The 16290-nt window shown below is 36.9% G+C and overlaps 1 protein-coding gene across 1 annotated transcript in view; it reads left to right on the top strand.

The window, feature by feature from the left end:
* Positions 1 to 4980: 4980 nt before the first annotated feature.
* Positions 4981 to 16290, top strand: part of CCDC138 (coiled-coil domain containing 138) — a 34294-nt gene continuing 22984 nt past the window's right edge. The window contains exons 1-8 of the mRNA XM_009883107.1: positions 4981 to 5020; positions 6130 to 6314; positions 7350 to 7508; positions 10667 to 10786; positions 12204 to 12281; positions 12361 to 12471; positions 14607 to 14765; positions 15404 to 15520. Coding sequence (XP_009881409.1) covers positions 4981 to 5020; positions 6130 to 6314; positions 7350 to 7508; positions 10667 to 10786; positions 12204 to 12281; positions 12361 to 12471; positions 14607 to 14765; positions 15404 to 15520 — 969 coding nt within the window. The remainder of the gene's footprint in view (positions 5021 to 6129; positions 6315 to 7349; positions 7509 to 10666; positions 10787 to 12203; positions 12282 to 12360; positions 12472 to 14606; positions 14766 to 15403; positions 15521 to 16290) is intronic.

The raw sequence follows: 16290 nt of genomic DNA, 5'->3' as shown, positions 1-16290 counted from the left end.
GGTGAGACGGGAGGGTCGCGGGGCTGCGCGCCAGGGTGAGGGAGGTGGGCGGCGTGGGAGGAGGAAGGGGAAAGCAGTGCCTCCTCGCCCGGTCCCTGAGGTGCTGGGAAGGGGGTTTCTGTCCCCCTCCCTTGGGGCTCGTTGTAAACACTGTGGTATTACACACGCGTACAGTCCGAGAGCCAAAAATAGGTTTTAAACTGGGTTTAGGAGCTTACGTGTAGAGCGTGTTCTTTCTAGTCTTGCCCCTGTCCCTCTGCTCTGACTGTGTTACAGGGGAAGTGCTGAAGAGCCATCCTTGTCGGAACTGGAAGTTTCCCTGGAAATTGCAATTCCACGTTTGATGCATTCCCAAAACGCAGCCTGAGCAGCTTGGCACTTAGTTTTTGTCTGAAGCCTTCTGGTGCCTGTCAGTTGGGCAAGATACGTGAATCCTCTTAAAAGCAGTATACTGGGCATCTATAAAATATATATAGTAGGGTGACTCATTTCTTTCATATCTTCTTTTGTTACAGCAATCGCTAGCCTTGTTTAGAAGGTGTTAGGAGCGATTGTGGGTTTTTGTAAAGCCTGGTGATTAGCTCTGTTTTCAGGGAGGAGGAAATCGTTCCGTATCTAGTCAACCAGAGGAGACTCAAAGCCACAGTTCGTAAGAGTGCCACAATGACCAGACAGTAAATTATGATGGGTGTCATTACTTTGCCTAGGTAAAGCAACGCTGTTTTGCACCAGGGAGTGCCAGGTTTCTTGCACTGATATGAATGGTGGAACTGGATTGTGATTACTTTTATTTTGCTTGAAGTCTGTTTGTCTTTCACCAAGACAGATTTTTGCAGTTCCTTTCTTGCAGTGTGCCTGTGTGCCCAGGGCATAACAGACCTTAACTGTTCAAACTCATGCTGCAAGGGAAGTAATACGTTGGAAAAATTCTTGTGAGCAGCCAAAGATTGGGAGAGATCGAAAGCTGGATTTGGGCTAGACATGTAATTGTATTGGGAGATCAAGCTGGTGCTGGGAATCATCAAATGAATACAGAAACCAATCTTTTTTTTTCTTTTTTTTTTTTTTTTTCTGAGGAGGTGTGACTTGTCGGTTTAGGGTCAAGAACTGTCCCAAATATGAGGTGAAGATTTCAGTTCTTTAGCAGCTAAAATCTGGTTGTATCTGCCCGTATTTCTTCCAGAAGGACTTGCAACTCAGCATTTTGTGGTGCTGGAGATGCTGTGTTTTCCTTGGGGAATGTTCTGCTTTGAATAATTTTCAGAAGTTGTCTTTAAAAAACTGTCACTGAGACTTTGAAGTGTAATGCTTGCAAGGAAGGAAACGCTAGATTTGTTTGTGCTTTTTGTTATTTCATTGAGAAGCAGTATTTAAGTGTAAGAAAATACAGCGATCAATTACTTCATTTAGCGGATAGCAGAGATGCAGTGTAACACAGCTAAGATCATGAGAGCTGCTTTGAGTCTGATCTTTTCCAATGTGCATTTATTTGATTTTGCTTGTAGCTTAATACTTCTGTCATTCGTTTTTTAGCACGTCGTTGCAAGTTACGAGAAAAAAGTAGAGCAGGGAACTTTGACATAAAAAGCCTAGATATAAAGATCGGTGGCGCTCTTTCCGTGATTACCTAATCCTACTTTTGTGCCCTTATTTTATGTCGCTGTCTTCATAGTGTCTTGTAGTCTCTCAAATATTTTAACGTATAACGCTGAATATTTCATTATGAGACTGTGGTGAATATGTTTGCCTGTTTATATTAATATGAGGGCCATTTATATTTATATATTGGAAAAAAACAACTTCCCTTTTCAAAGTCAGTAGTTTGTAGTAAGAGCTCTGCCACAAGGTGTCGGCACTTTTAAACAAGTAGGCTGTAACATACACTTTTGCTGAAAATTCTGACTGTATTACAGTGGTTTTGCACTTTCTTGTAGGATTGCCTTTCAGGAGCATTACATACTGAATGTGAGAGCGGAAGCTCCCTAATATACAAAGGTAATACCAAACAATGGTGCTTTGATGTCTTTTTCATGGAAAATACACCGTAAAACTGTATCATTCCTAAATTTATTTTAAGTAGTTTTGTATTTTCTTATTTTAAACAGGTGTATGTTCTTGATCAAGGGTTTGTGATATCTGGGAGCCACCCTAGGAATGTTAACATTCGCATCAAGAACACAAAGGATGCTTTAGAACAGTGGTTCCCCATCTGTTTGTGTTTAAGTCCTGCTTCAAGTAGTTGGTAGCAGCCCACCGCATAACACGTACATTTGGCTTTAATTTGAAGATGCCTATACATTTAATATTTAGAATGTCTTTGGGCTTCTTGAGAAACACATGTTGCTGGCGCATGCAGACAGCAGGGTAAAACAATGTATTATCAGACTTTGGTTATAGAAAAATTAGTGTATGAAGGCAAGCTGTAAAACTTAAGAAAGACAAATCTGGTTTGAAAACTAAATAATTCTTCCTATCGTTTAAGCTATTATAACATCTTCATTCACTTGTCAGGCTGCATCAGTGGCTTTTTTGGTTCATAAACCTACATGATTACATGGCAAACATTTCTAATAAGCCCTTGTTGATTTCTTAATGTCAGCTTCTCAAATACAAAATAAAAATATTATTTTATATATTCCAGGTGATGTGGACAGCTCATTGGAAAATACAACTATTTCTTTATCCAAATGTTCTTTAGAGTCAGAATTTACTGATGGTAGAAGAGACAACAGCATCAGATCCTCTAGTGATTTGCTACAAAGTTTTAAAGACTGGGATTGGTAAGAGGTGTTTTCTCTTCAGCTCTCCTTTATCATTCATTGTCTCTCATCATCCAGATAAACCACGAGTAAACAACACATTCAGACTGCACAGATCCAAAAGTTGTTTTAAGATTCTTGTTAAGAAAAGAACTGTTTGTGGCTGATGTATGAAATAATGTGGATGGTCGTTTTGATGAGGACTATTGTCTCGCTCACTTTCTAATCTAATTTAATCTATGTTGGAATTGCTAATGGGATATAGGGTTGATATAAACTGAGTACAGGGATGATATAAACTGAACTAGGAGGAAAACAAATAGCTTAGACTGCCAAAAAGCTTTAAGTTTATTTAGAGATAATTTGATTCCAAAAGCCAATAAATCTCTTTTCAGGGCTACTTTACACCAAATGTGAAAAAATAATGAAAAAAGTGGGGCTGTATTTTTGGCTTTCCTGGAATTTGGTGGTTGGTGGTGAGAGAAGAGTATTGGTTTTACCTGTTGCATACATGTGCTTACAGCATGAAAATTTTAGTTATTGTTACCACTTTTAAGTCAGCAACATTACTAATTGTTGTAGTTAAAATCTTATGAGTAATAATGCCTTCCATCCAAATGATTTAACTCTGCTATTTGTTAGCAGTCAAATATCAAAATCTTAAATTGAGCAATGTTTACATTTTTATACAAACTTCTCACAGTTCTCTAAATGTAGTATGTGAGAAAGGGACTGAGTAATTTCAACTTATTGCTTTTTTGTATTTTTTAGTTTTGATGATGAGCAAGATTCTTTTTATGCTTCAAGTGGTCCAGAAATAGAAGAAAATACCATTAGTTGCTCTGAATCAGATGCAGTTCAAAATACAGCTATATGTATGGAAACAGGTAATAAATATTGATTTTTAAATATTTTTATGACTCTATGTGAAATATAACATGTAATTTAAAAAACTTTCTAGTAAATGTATTTCTGTTTAGTTCAGAAATACAATAATCAGTTAAAATGTATTTCAATTTGGGGATTTAACCTTTCGTGTAAGTATGAATAACTCCTTTAGAATTAGTTGAGGATGTCCAGACATACTTGATGCAATACTAACAAACATTTTAAAAAGAAAAATCAACCTTTTATGAAACTGGTTGACAGGTGACTTTATAATATGAATGAAGAAACAGGGTGGGTTTTGGTGTTTTTGTTTGTTTTGTTTTAAGTAACTAGCTGCAGTAACAAATACTACAACTCTGTTAAGTCAGATGTCTTGTCAGTTTAAGAACTGAAAACTGGCAATGAGAAAGAGTGTTATCTACTGTTCATTTAACTCAGGCAATTCTAACTGCAAGACTGCAGCAGGAACCAGATGGCATTAATTCGCTGCAAATGTCTGAAAATGCTGCCGCAATTGGAGGAATTTGTGAATTAGTGTAGCTCTGTCTTTTGTGGAGAGTTTTAGGTTTAGAAGAACATTGATGAATTCTTTTGAAAGTGTATCTGGAAGTGTGGAGACAGACAGACAGCCAACCCACCCAGGAAGAAGCTAAAAGGAATCTCAGAAGCCAGGCAGAACAGATCAATGTCTGTCACCAAGAGTTGTATTAAATGGGTGGGGAGAGTTTTTAGAGAGAGAGAGAACAGCTTTCTGAAAATACATTCTTTCTAAAAAGAAAAAAAAAAAAAAAGAATTGCACCAGGAAAAATGCATAGTTTACAGTATTTGGGATCGAAGGCAAAGTAAATGGAAAAGACTGATAAATAACACAAACACTTGTTTCAGATGTAACGACTTTTTTCTGTTTGTTTTTTTTTTTTCTGTTATGATTAATGTGGCATTGTACTAGTTATGCTCTCCTTCCTCACCCCTGAAGCACACACACTGCAGCAGAACAGCAGGTTTGGTTTATTGTCCTGCTCCAGCTGTGATGGGTGATCAACCACAAGGCTGCCTGATGCATACCACCAGTTAGCCCTGATTACATCATTTGCTTATCTAGTAACCTTTTTCTGTTTCTTGATGCTTCTTCTCATTATCCTTCTTTTCTCTTCCCCAGTTGCCTGCCAAATAAACAGCTTATCCCTAATTACTTTTTCCTCATTGGCCTGAGTTTTGCTACAGCTGTACCTGTTGTGCTTTAACCCCCACAGGCACCTCAGCCCCACACAGCTGCTCACCATACCCCTGCAGTAGGAAGGGAGAGAGTCAGAAAGGTAAAAGAGAAAACTCATGGACATAAAAACTCATGGAGATAAAGACACTTCAATAGGTAAAGCAAAAGCTGCATGTGCAAGCAAAGCAAAATAAGGAATTCATTCTCTGCTTCCCATCGCCCGGCAGGTGTTCAGCCATCTCCAGGAAAACAGGGCTCCATCACATGTAACGGTTAATTGAGAAAACAAATGCCACAACTCTGAAAGTCCCCTGCTCCTCCTCCTTCCCCCGGTTTTTGTTGCTGGTCTGGGATATCCGTTTGATCAGCTGGGGTCAGCTGTCCCCACTGTGTCCCATCCCAGCTTCATGTGCACCCTCAGCCTACTTACTGGCAGGGTGGCAAGAGAAATAGAAAAAGCCTTGATGCTGTGCAAGCACTGCTCAGCAACAGCTAAAAACATCCCTGTGTTATCAACACTGTTTTGTCACAAATTCAAAACATAGCACCACACCGGTTACAATGAAGAAAATTAACTGTCCCAACCAAAACCAGCACAGTACCCGAACTTATATTTTCGATACTGTCACTTAGGTAATCTTGGTGTGATGTGGTACCTTGGTGCTGTTGGCCTTGCAAGAGGTCTCTTCCCCAAAAGATCCCAGTACTTCCCTTCAATTATCTATGAATTTTGGCCATTTGACTATTTGTGAAATCCAGCCATTCCTTACTATGCTGTCTGCAACTTTCTTCAGCTTCTTACACTGTCATCTGTCATGTCTAGCGGTTTCTCATGTTGTGTCCAATAGTTTAAGTCTTGTTCTTTTAACTTAAGTGTCAGGCCAAGATCTAGTCAGCAGCGAATCACTTACCTAAAGCCCTTACAAAAATAATAAGAGATTTTGGCTACATTATGATTCAGTCTGTGCATAGATTTCATACAGATATCTATGGGATTTCTGTATCGAAGAGGAGGACATAGTTTTGCTGATAAAACTTTATTGATCACTGATCGATTCAAACAATTCATAGAACACAGCTTTGAACAATTCTCCCTAATTCTTCAGGAGAATACTTTATATAATTTTGATACCTCTTGCTCCATACTTGTCACTCGAAATGCCTGTCATGCCTAAAATAAGTTTTCAATATTTTGGGTCAGCAATCATGTAATTCTTTATCTAGGACTAATTTTTTAATGTAAAATGGGTTTTTCTTTTCCATAGGCAGCACCTTACCATCCCATTTGGCTGCAAATACACGAGAAAATAGTGACCAAAATATCACCAGTGGTTGGATAAGGAAAATTGTGAGTGGAACTGATGCTCAAGCGTGCTATAGTCAAGGCTTAATACCACCTCACATCAGTCAAATTTATGATGAATTATTTGTCATACATCAGAAACTTCAGGTAGGAAATGGAATCGCCTTAAAAATTTTGTTGAGTAATGTTATGAAGATTCTCACTTTTGATAGAGAATTCAAAAATTACTTATATACTAAATCACTATTACTTATATACTAAAACTTAAGTACGTATATACTAAAACTATTACTTACACTAATCACAATCAGTTATATACTAAAACTCTGTCATCATCCACCTCTTCCCCTCGATTAATTCACTGATTTGGTAGTGGCGCTTCGACTTGCGTAGGGGGTAGATCGGATAAAATTCAGCTTGGGGGAGTTTGAACACAGTGCTGCTACATCCAAGAGGAGTATGTCTTGTGACACGCCGTGTGCGTGGAGGGAAATGCCTGCAACCATTGCTTCTCCTGAGAGAATCTGAAACTACTCTGGCTCCAGGCATTCACTAGTGCTTGCTTTCGTGGCCTCCTGTGAAAACTCTCCATTCTGCCTTATCTTTACTTTGCTGCTGCTGGGGAATCCCAGCAGTTCATGCCCTAGCAGGCCCAGGCCGCTAACAGAAGAACCTCCTTTATGGTTTTATTCTGTAATAGCTCCCATGCTTCTGCTAGATTCCCTGCCAGGACTGTCTTTTGCCAAAATAATTTTGTATCTCTTGTTTTCCTCACCACTTTTTCAGGGATGCTTCCCACTAACTGAAGAAGCAATACGAGTAATCTAGTGTTCAGGATAGACAATTGTATCAGACTCTCCTTTGCCTTAGAGTTAATACCATTATGCAAAACTTTTGGAAGCAAAAGCCTAAATTTAATTCTCTGAGTTTATACTTCAACAACCACATAGAGTTGAATTTTGTATTTTGGGAGGCTGAGCCATCCCAATACACATCAAAAACATGTGGGGGGAAACTAACACAGATGTCCATCAGGATACTTTTAATTAGTAAGCTATTGTGTAACTGTATAATTTTACAAAAAGCTCAGCGTATCTCTGGGAGGGAAAATACGTATTCAGTATAAATTGTGATAATTTCATGGATTTTAAATCTGTTTCAACATTTGTTTTCTTGATACAGAGAGAAAGTTCAGCACAACAGGAGTATGCTTTGCAACTCCAGAAACGAGAGCATTTTCTAACAGAGCGAGAAGCATTGGTTTTTAGACATGAAGCAGCTTTGGCTAAAATAAGAGGTGTTGAGGAAGAAGTTCACACAAAATTTGGAATTATGAAAGAGGTATGGTAAGATACTTAATGATGTTTATTGGTCTACATGCTGTTTAACTTGGTTGTAGTTATCTTAATTCATCACATGTTTGCTAGACATAATGCTTATTTCTTTTAATGTGCTTGAAGTCCCCAAATGAAAGGTTTACATAAAAAGTAAGAAACAGTATCAATAGGGTTTTTGTATGGCTTCTGTTTCAGAATGGTGCATTTAGTTGTCTGATGTGTAGGTACATTTTACTGTTACAATTTAGAAAAGGTAACTTATACTGATCATACAGTTTTTGCTATTTTAGAAATTAGAGAAACAATTGTGGTCTATCTGTAATTGTATGTAACCTAAATGAGTATCTTTTCATTAGCTTTAGTTGAAGTAGATTTCCTTGGGAAGGCTTTAAGACACAGTGAGGTCTTATGACATAACAACTATTTGCAACTATTGCAAATATTAGCAAAAAACAGTCAGAAAGTTCAAAGAAAGAAAAAATCAACCTGACTTTGGGGATATGGGAGGAAATGAAATGGTATGATTTCAACAATAGAAAAATGTGTTCAGCAGCGCTGTTCTTGTGGGTGTTTACTGTTGAATTTAGGTCTTGTGGAAAGTTTTGCTTATTATCCAGAAGATCACCTAGAGAAGTCCTTAAATGTATGTACTTAGTGTCAAAAACATAAGCTGAGAAATTAAATTTCTTTGAAGTGTGTAGATAAACCTTTCCTACAAGCTGTTGAGGGAGGATAGACTACCTGTTAAAAAGAGGCAAAGGGTGTCAGAGGAATGGGACCTCAACTTTTGAACAGGGAAGGAATAGGTTAAGGTGTTAATTTAAGCGTTTCAAATATTCTGGGCTTTAAGAATGTTACACCGGTTAGAGAACTGGCTGATGAAAACCCAGGAAAAATTAGTGGGGTTTTTGTGAAAATTTGTGGAGGTCAAATGGAGTATTAGAAGACTAAAAAAAACATGGTGCCTTTCTTTTGAAAAGGGAAAAAGGTGTACAGCCATCAACTTAATGCCAGTTCTCAAAATAAATAAAGAAGTAAATCCTGAAGCAAGCTATGAACTTATCATGGGAAGATCAATGCAGAAAACAATGCAATAAATAACTACTAGCATATGTTAATCATAAATTGTCAAATCAGTCTCATTTCCACTACAGTACGATAGCGAGCATTGCTAAAAGAGAATTAGTATTTATATACATATCTGGACTTAGTTAGAATTTTTTTAATAGAGGTTTGCATGCCATTTTCATAATCGTATTAGGAAAGTATAACATAGATATAATGCAGTTGGTGTGAAGGTGTAGTGAGACAGTAGTTTACTGTAAAGTTGAAGGAATGTATATAGTGGTTTCTGGAATACCTGTTCAGTCTGGTATCAGTATTTTCAATAAGAAGTTTGATGGTGAGAAAGAGCACATTTATTAAATTTGAAGAAAATAGCAAGTGAGGGGGAATTTCAAGTATACTGAAAAAGAACATTAGGATTAAAATTGATCTAGACAAATTGAAGATATGGTAGGTCTGAAAAAAGCCATTATACTATTCAGAAGGTGTGAGTGTACAGTATTGCACTGGAATAGAAATATCAGCTTCAGAAATAGAGGTTGATGAGCAAACGCATGGGTTCAACATACGGGATGAATTGAGGGTGAGTGTGCCAAGCTTCAGCTACATCAAAGACTGCAACAAAGAGGAAGAAACTAATATTTTTTTTTTTTTCATGTCTGCGATAGGAGAAGAAGTAATAGTAGTAAGGGAAAATTAGGTTACGCATTAGGAAAAACTATATCTAAGCAAAAATAGTTAAGGATAGGGACAGGTAGATTGGTCAGACTGCAGTATTTCCATTACTTAAGAACAGACTAGGCAAACATCTGGAAGGAGTGAAATGGTATAGCTGGTTATGTTATGAATGACATTGCCCGATTCGCTTATGGAAGCGGGTGGCTCAGCTACAACCCTATGGCTTATCATACTGGTACATCTTACTTCTGAGGTAAATTCTCTACTGATTCTTCCTAGAGCAGCTATTGAAATTCAAATAAACCTGTTAACTGTGTATGTAGAAAATGGAAGTAAAACATTCCATGTGATGTGACAGGGTGCACTTAATTATACATTGGCAGTGTCTGCATGTGTATTGGTATGAAAAGGGGATCTGTCATTTCATGTTGTCTTAGCCAAGTGTGGGCAGGTGCTTTAGACAAGAATGTCCTGCCCACAGCTGTTCTGGTCCCATTGACTGAAGAAGAGTGGCAGTTGAGAAAAAAGGAGTTGTAGGTGGTTTTCCCATATACCTGAAATGGAAGTTGCTGTGCTTCCAAGCGGAAATATAGAGAAGGATCTCTTCAGGGCTTGCCTCCTTTAAACTTCTACTGAGCTTTATTTTTGTCATTTGCATATGTAGGAAGAGAGGATATGACTGGAAAGGAAAAATAGAGAATGAGTGTGTGAATGAGTGAAGAATAGTGAATTCATGGAAGGGGAAAAATGAGAGATAGTAAGTATATATAGCTGGAATACTTTCAGTAAAATAAAACTTTGTTGTTTTATCAAATCTGAGGTTCACCAGATGCACTGGTGTCCAGAGATTAAATTAAGATTCAGGGGAATGAGAAGAATGGCAGTGGATATGCAGGTTGTAGTTAGAAATTCATATGCTTGTGCTGTAAACCAGAGCACTAATCTAAGAAGGATAGGATGAATTTCTTGTTCTGCATGATTCAGGGAGAGCAACACCAGAAAAACTAGTTGGAACCTCAAAAGTTGCTGCAAAACAGAATCACATTTTTTTGTTATTATATGGAAGAATAAGCTGTAAATAAAAGCTTTGTCCATGGTTTTATTTCACAAACCTTTTCCATATCTGACTTGTCTAAGAAATGTACATATTGATATCATGTTTTTTGGGTAGAATCTGGAAAGAGTCAGAGCAATTGGCTGTGCACGTTGCTCTCATATTCTTTACAGATTCTTCTTAATATGCAGTGTGTATGTTGTGTTTCTCACTACTGGTTAAACATGCAAATTTGGCCATGCAGAATTACAAACCCGATCTTCGAATTTTATCCTATTATTCTAACACTGAAATGGAACTTATCTTAGAATTGTTTCTAAAATAGTCTCTTGTAAATCATGTTTTTAAATTTAATATATCTATAGCAACATGAGGCAGAAGTTAAACAGCTGACAGAAGCCTTGAGAGAAATAACTAAAGAAAATAGGAGACTGAAGTCATCATTTGACACCTTGAAGGAAATGAATGACTCTTTAAGAAAACAGGTAAAATTAGTTATTTCCTGTTATCAATAATTTTACAAGTTACAGTCAACAATTTCAAATATTTGAACAGCTTAAGTTTGCAAAATTGCTGATTTTTTGTTTCTGTAAGACAAGAATTGTATGGACAATGGAAAGTACCTTCCTCACCTTTTCTAGTACTTGAAATTTAGCCTCTTTGATCTTTTACAGTATAAAAAAAAAGTTGCACTTATGTCTCTGACCCACTAGCAGCAGCTTATTGTTAGGAAGGACAAATCCATATCCTCGGAAGCAAATTGAGAGTGGATGGAGAGAAAATAATTTATAACATAATAGAATCCACCCTGTACTGAAGTGCTGTGCTGATTCTATTAAATAAAAAGTGGAATGTGTATTTCTAACTTCATGTTTGCTCAGTATTTTCAGGTTTTTTTACAAATGTTAATGGAGGCAGTATTTTCTCGGTTCTTAAATTGAGACAGTTGTTCATAGTAATAGAGTAAGAATTTTCATCTCACTTGGCTGTTAAGTCTGACCTAAAATGATGACACACAAATTGCTATCTAAACTATTTTACCATTGTTTATTCATTGAAATAATTACAGTTCTGATAGTCTGAGTACAATAAAAATCTACGTCAGAGCCTTATTCTTTTTCTTAGACAAGGTCAGACCTAAGAATGTTGATGGTGCAACCCATCTGTCTCTTTATTTCACCTCACTAGAAAATCTTCGAATTTCTGTGCAAACTGAGGGCTTCCCTGATAATCGTGCTGTTCATTGTTGTATGCGTAGAGCATGTTTCTTATATTTAAATGGAAGTTACAGTTTCCCTCATCTTTTCTCACAGAGCAAATGGTTTTTGTAGCATGGTCAGTAACTGATTCTGCAGAGAAGAAAACTTTCATCCTCCCCGCTAACCGAGACTATTGGAGTATTCTTGAAATGTGCACTCCATGTTTATGTCACGTCTTCATGAAAAGTAATCAAATGTGTAGTGCCCGTATATCTAGAGAAGCATTGCAGTATTTATTCTTCCCCTGCAAACTGAAAGTTTGGGCTGCAGGTCAACAAAGAGCTTCAGCTGTCTTATTTATCCTGGAACAAGTTGCCCAGAGAGGTGTTGGAGTGTCCCACCATGAAGATATTCAAAAGCCGTCTGGACGTGGTCCTGGGCAACCAGCTCTAGGTGGCTCTGCTTGAGCTGGGGGGTTGGACCAGATGACCTCCAGAGGTGCCTGCCAACCTCAGCCATTCTGTGATTTGTTGAGGAGGTGGATGATGATTTTGTTTCTATCACTTTACATACTCAGAAGAAAAAACTTTAAAATAAATATTTTAGCTGCTCAGCAACCACATAAAATTATTTCAGTGTGATAATTAAGTCAAGAAGTGAGTTTTGAATTTACAAATACTGTAATATTTTCTGATTCTTTCAGTTAAGTGATGTAACTGAGCTGAACAAGAAGTTGGAAGGTCAAGCAAGAAAAGTACAAGCTCGTTTAGAGAATCTACAAGTAAGGTTTGTTTTTACATGTACCTGCTTCCTTTAGAGGTATCAGGTGAATTTTAATTCATTGTTACATTTTGTTGTAGAGGAAGCATGAATTTTTAATGATACAGAAGTCGAAGGATATATGTCAAGTGGTGCAACAAAGTAAACCTGTCAAGCAAGAAAGAGTGATGGTAACATCAAAAATTGCTAAGGTAAGAATTGGCAAAATGACAGATTCGTTCTAAAGACATTAGGCTGTGGAACATCCTCTGTGTATCTGCTAGAAATTACAAAATGTAACTTCCAATTTTGTTTATTTTATTAATTAATTAGTTACAGTAAGAAAAGATAGAGATTATATTGGGGAAAACAGGCAGTTAAAGAATTAAGCTTGTTGGATTTCATATTGTCTATGTATATAATGTATGGATATATTTTTATTTATATGCGATGTTTTCTGCTTCCTGTCACATCATCTTTCATCTGTTGATTAAAATTATGACCTGCTTACACTGTTGCTAGTTTCTTTCGCTGTGTCAGAGCAAATCTTAAACTCGTGCTGGTTACTGCTACAGTACAGTTCTGTTTTTATGAATAACACCAGCTAAAAATTCGTCAGAGGTATCAGATAGAGAATTTTAATTTTGTAAGCCAGAGGTGATTGTACTACTGCTATTTTTTTGAGAAATCGTCTTTGATGCACGCACAGTTCCAAAATTATCACCTTGTTTTCCTCAAAATACCTTCTTACATCACTTAATGAAATGCTTTCTGTCTCCATGTTATTTCATTTGGTAGCAAATCCTGTGGTAGTATTCTGCCAACATCTTGCAACTGGTAATGATTTTCTCCAGCTAGAGGTTAAACTGTGAAATGGGAGAGAGATATTCATGCCATCCTACCTTAATTAATCTATATCAGATGCCTTAAAACTGTGCTGTCTATATATAGCCAACATATTTCTCTGTTTACATAGATTTTAGTGTACTTTGGTTGTAAGTGAAATATAAGCAGTATCAGTAGTTATAGTTCTGAGTGAAGAGGAAAACAGTTATCTGAAGGCAGATACAAGAAAATTTTTGAAGTCTTCAGTGAACTGTCCATGCAGCCTGTCCTCAGGTGCCTCTGGATAGCTTTCATAGAGTATTTCATTGCAATGTAGTACAGGGAGAGAGTGACCATTTCATTAAGTCTTTGTTCTTTTTCTAACAATGCTAGTTACGCAGTTAGATTTTAACAACAGTGGATTGTAGGGTCCAGTGTAGAGGTCTAGTGCATAGAAATGAGAATTTCCACATGCAAAGGACGTTAAACATTTGCTTTCTCCTGTGATTTATTTGGCCAAAAATTATAAAATGGCGTGATTCTGTATGTGAAAATCTTTTCCCAGGCCTTTTATAACCATTTGTCTAAGTATGAAATACATAATGTGCATATTTTTTCACACCCAGAAACCATCCAGGTAGTACCTGGTCTGCAGTGGGGAGGGGAGTGAGGTGTGAGAGAGAAATGATGCAAGGTTCTTTCTGGATCTCAAAGCCTGACAGCAAATGGCGTAATGAAATAGCTGTTTTAATAAGAATAAGAGGAGCAATGTAGAGAGCAAGTAAATATTAACATCCCTTCAGATGCTGGGAACCTTGTATTTGTGCAGCATCGGATGGAGCCTGCGTGGATTTCTACCAGGGCACACTAAGCGGGTACTGTCTACAGACAGAAGCTCCTCCTTTTTGGTCATTCAAGCTATTATATAGTTTTCTTCTAAGAAAACAACTCTATTCATGAAGGACATTCACAGGAGAACTTCTTGTTGGCTTTTTAGACAAAGGCAAGGCCACGGGGGAGGCGTGATCACCAGTACCAAGTGGGAGCTGCCTGCAGGCTCCTGTTACAGGCTGAGTTTATCCTGCAGCCAAGGGATCTGTGCAGCACAGCATAGGCAGTGCCTGCTCAGGTTAACTGTGATGTGGATCTCTGACTCCTCAATCTACAGCAGTCTCTGGGTCCGGATCGCCACATTCCAACCCTTGATCCACATACAGTTTACCTTTCTCAAAGATATTGTAAGTTACAGGTTATATTAATAGCAAACCCTGGGTACAAGACCCAACAGAGCAGACATGGCCTGTGCAAGATCTGTATTTCATTGAATATAATAGTTTTCCACAGCCTCCCAATACAGTAACTTACCTCCCAGATTTTATCAGGGATATACTCATCATCCTTTAAATTACGCATAACATTTCAGAACTAATATACCGTCATGTATTTCAGTCTGTTACTATTTTGGCTTAGAAAAGTAATTAACTTGAAAGCTGAAGTATCTGTTGTTGTGGATGTATTACAGCTACCATTGAATTCTCAAGTTTATGAGCTCTTAACTTTTCTTATGGATTGGATCTCAGACCAGCATCTTAGCAAAATAAAAATACAAGAAGAAAGAGAGGACAGTCATAAACTTACCCAGACCTTCAAAAAAACCCACACCCAGGAAAGGTGTATGAAGGTAAAGGAGTTTGGATTGTTTGCTTGGGTTAATAAGTTTTTCGATTTATGGATTTTTTTTGAATGATTTTGAGAATATAACCGGACAGCTTGTTTGATACATGCTCTGGATACAGTAATTAAAACAATATCACTGTTCATAAGTCAGTATTAATTCTGGCAGTGAAATATAATAGCCAATTTGTCATTTATAAAGCATACAGATAATTTTTAAGGAAAATAAGATTTTGATGCCTATATTAGGTATTAAAGTTTCAATTTATGATTGATAAAAGGTTCTACTATGGTATACCTTTAATGCTTTTATTGTTTTCTTTCTGGGGATACCAGAGGTGTTCAGAAAATCTTCTCTTACTGTTTTTCTTCATTATATTAAAGAATTATAGCCATTGTGATTTAATTTACTGAGATTGAGTGGAGATGGATCTCCACTTTTGCATGTAAACTTCTGTAAAGTTTAAAATGTGTGTATGCGTATAATTCTGTTACCTGTACTGGTTCTGCCCAGTCAGTATTTGCATATGTAATCTGTTAAACGCCTGGAGAAAGTTGGGAGTTGTGTTTGTTTTTTCACTTACGGTTAGTTTATGCAGTAGTTGCATATACTGCATGTAATTTTACTTTTGTATATTTTTACAGATTTTGCCTATAGCTACTGAGCAACTCCAGTGGATGCCATTTTTGAATCCTAAGCTACACATGCCTGTGATTAAATTTATTTACTGGACTGTAAGACAGCTAGACAGTGGTACTCAGGTAAAACAAGTAGTCCTCTTGCTGTATGTCTTTTTTTAAAACCTAAATTCCCAGAAGATATTAGTGGATTTTGTGTTTTAAATGCATCTGAAAAGTGGATGCTTTCAGGTAGTATATATAAGAGAAACTCTGCTGTCTTTGCAAAACATAAATTCATAGTGTTTACCACAGATACATGGCAAATGAAAAAAAAAAATTTTTCAAGTTAATTTTAAATTTAGCATTGTGTATCTAAACATAGGTTTTTATAAGTATCTGATCTCTGTTGTGGTGTTTAAGCATCTCAGAAATTGTACTTTTACATGTATTTACAAAACTTGCCCTAGAAAAGGCAGTATTTTTAGGTTCACTTTCTGCATGAGATTTGTTGAAATTGACAGAGGTGTGTGGCAAAGCAGCAAAGGAATTTTGATTTTTCTGTTCTCTGCTCAGTTGTCTAACCCTCTGACTAGACTGCTATAAGAAAATACATAGCAGTATAATAAAGAAAAATACAGTAGCCATACTGTTAAGACTCAGTGCATAGTGCTGTCAATAGTGCTTTCGCTAAAGCAAAAGGAAGGAAACTTTCTAAGTATCTTGAGTTTAAATTCAATAGAATAGTAATCTGTCAGTTTTAGTGCTGATAAGAAACCATATTTTAAATGAGCATATTGTGAAGTTTTATTCTGAAGTAACATTTCTGTATAGTTCATGATGAAAAGTCTAATAGGTCTTACCTGTACAGTGTTCTTAAGATTCCTGTTTAGACCTTGATTCTGTAAATGCTT

Source organism: Charadrius vociferus, unplaced genomic scaffold (assembly GCF_000708025.1).
Source record: "Charadrius vociferus isolate BGI_N301 unplaced genomic scaffold, ASM70802v2 scaffold92, whole genome shotgun sequence".
Lineage (NCBI taxonomy): Eukaryota > Metazoa > Chordata > Aves > Charadriiformes > Charadriidae > Charadrius > Charadrius vociferus.
The sequence above is the reverse complement of the archived record's forward strand: the minus strand, read 5'-3'. Positions and strand labels throughout refer to the sequence as shown.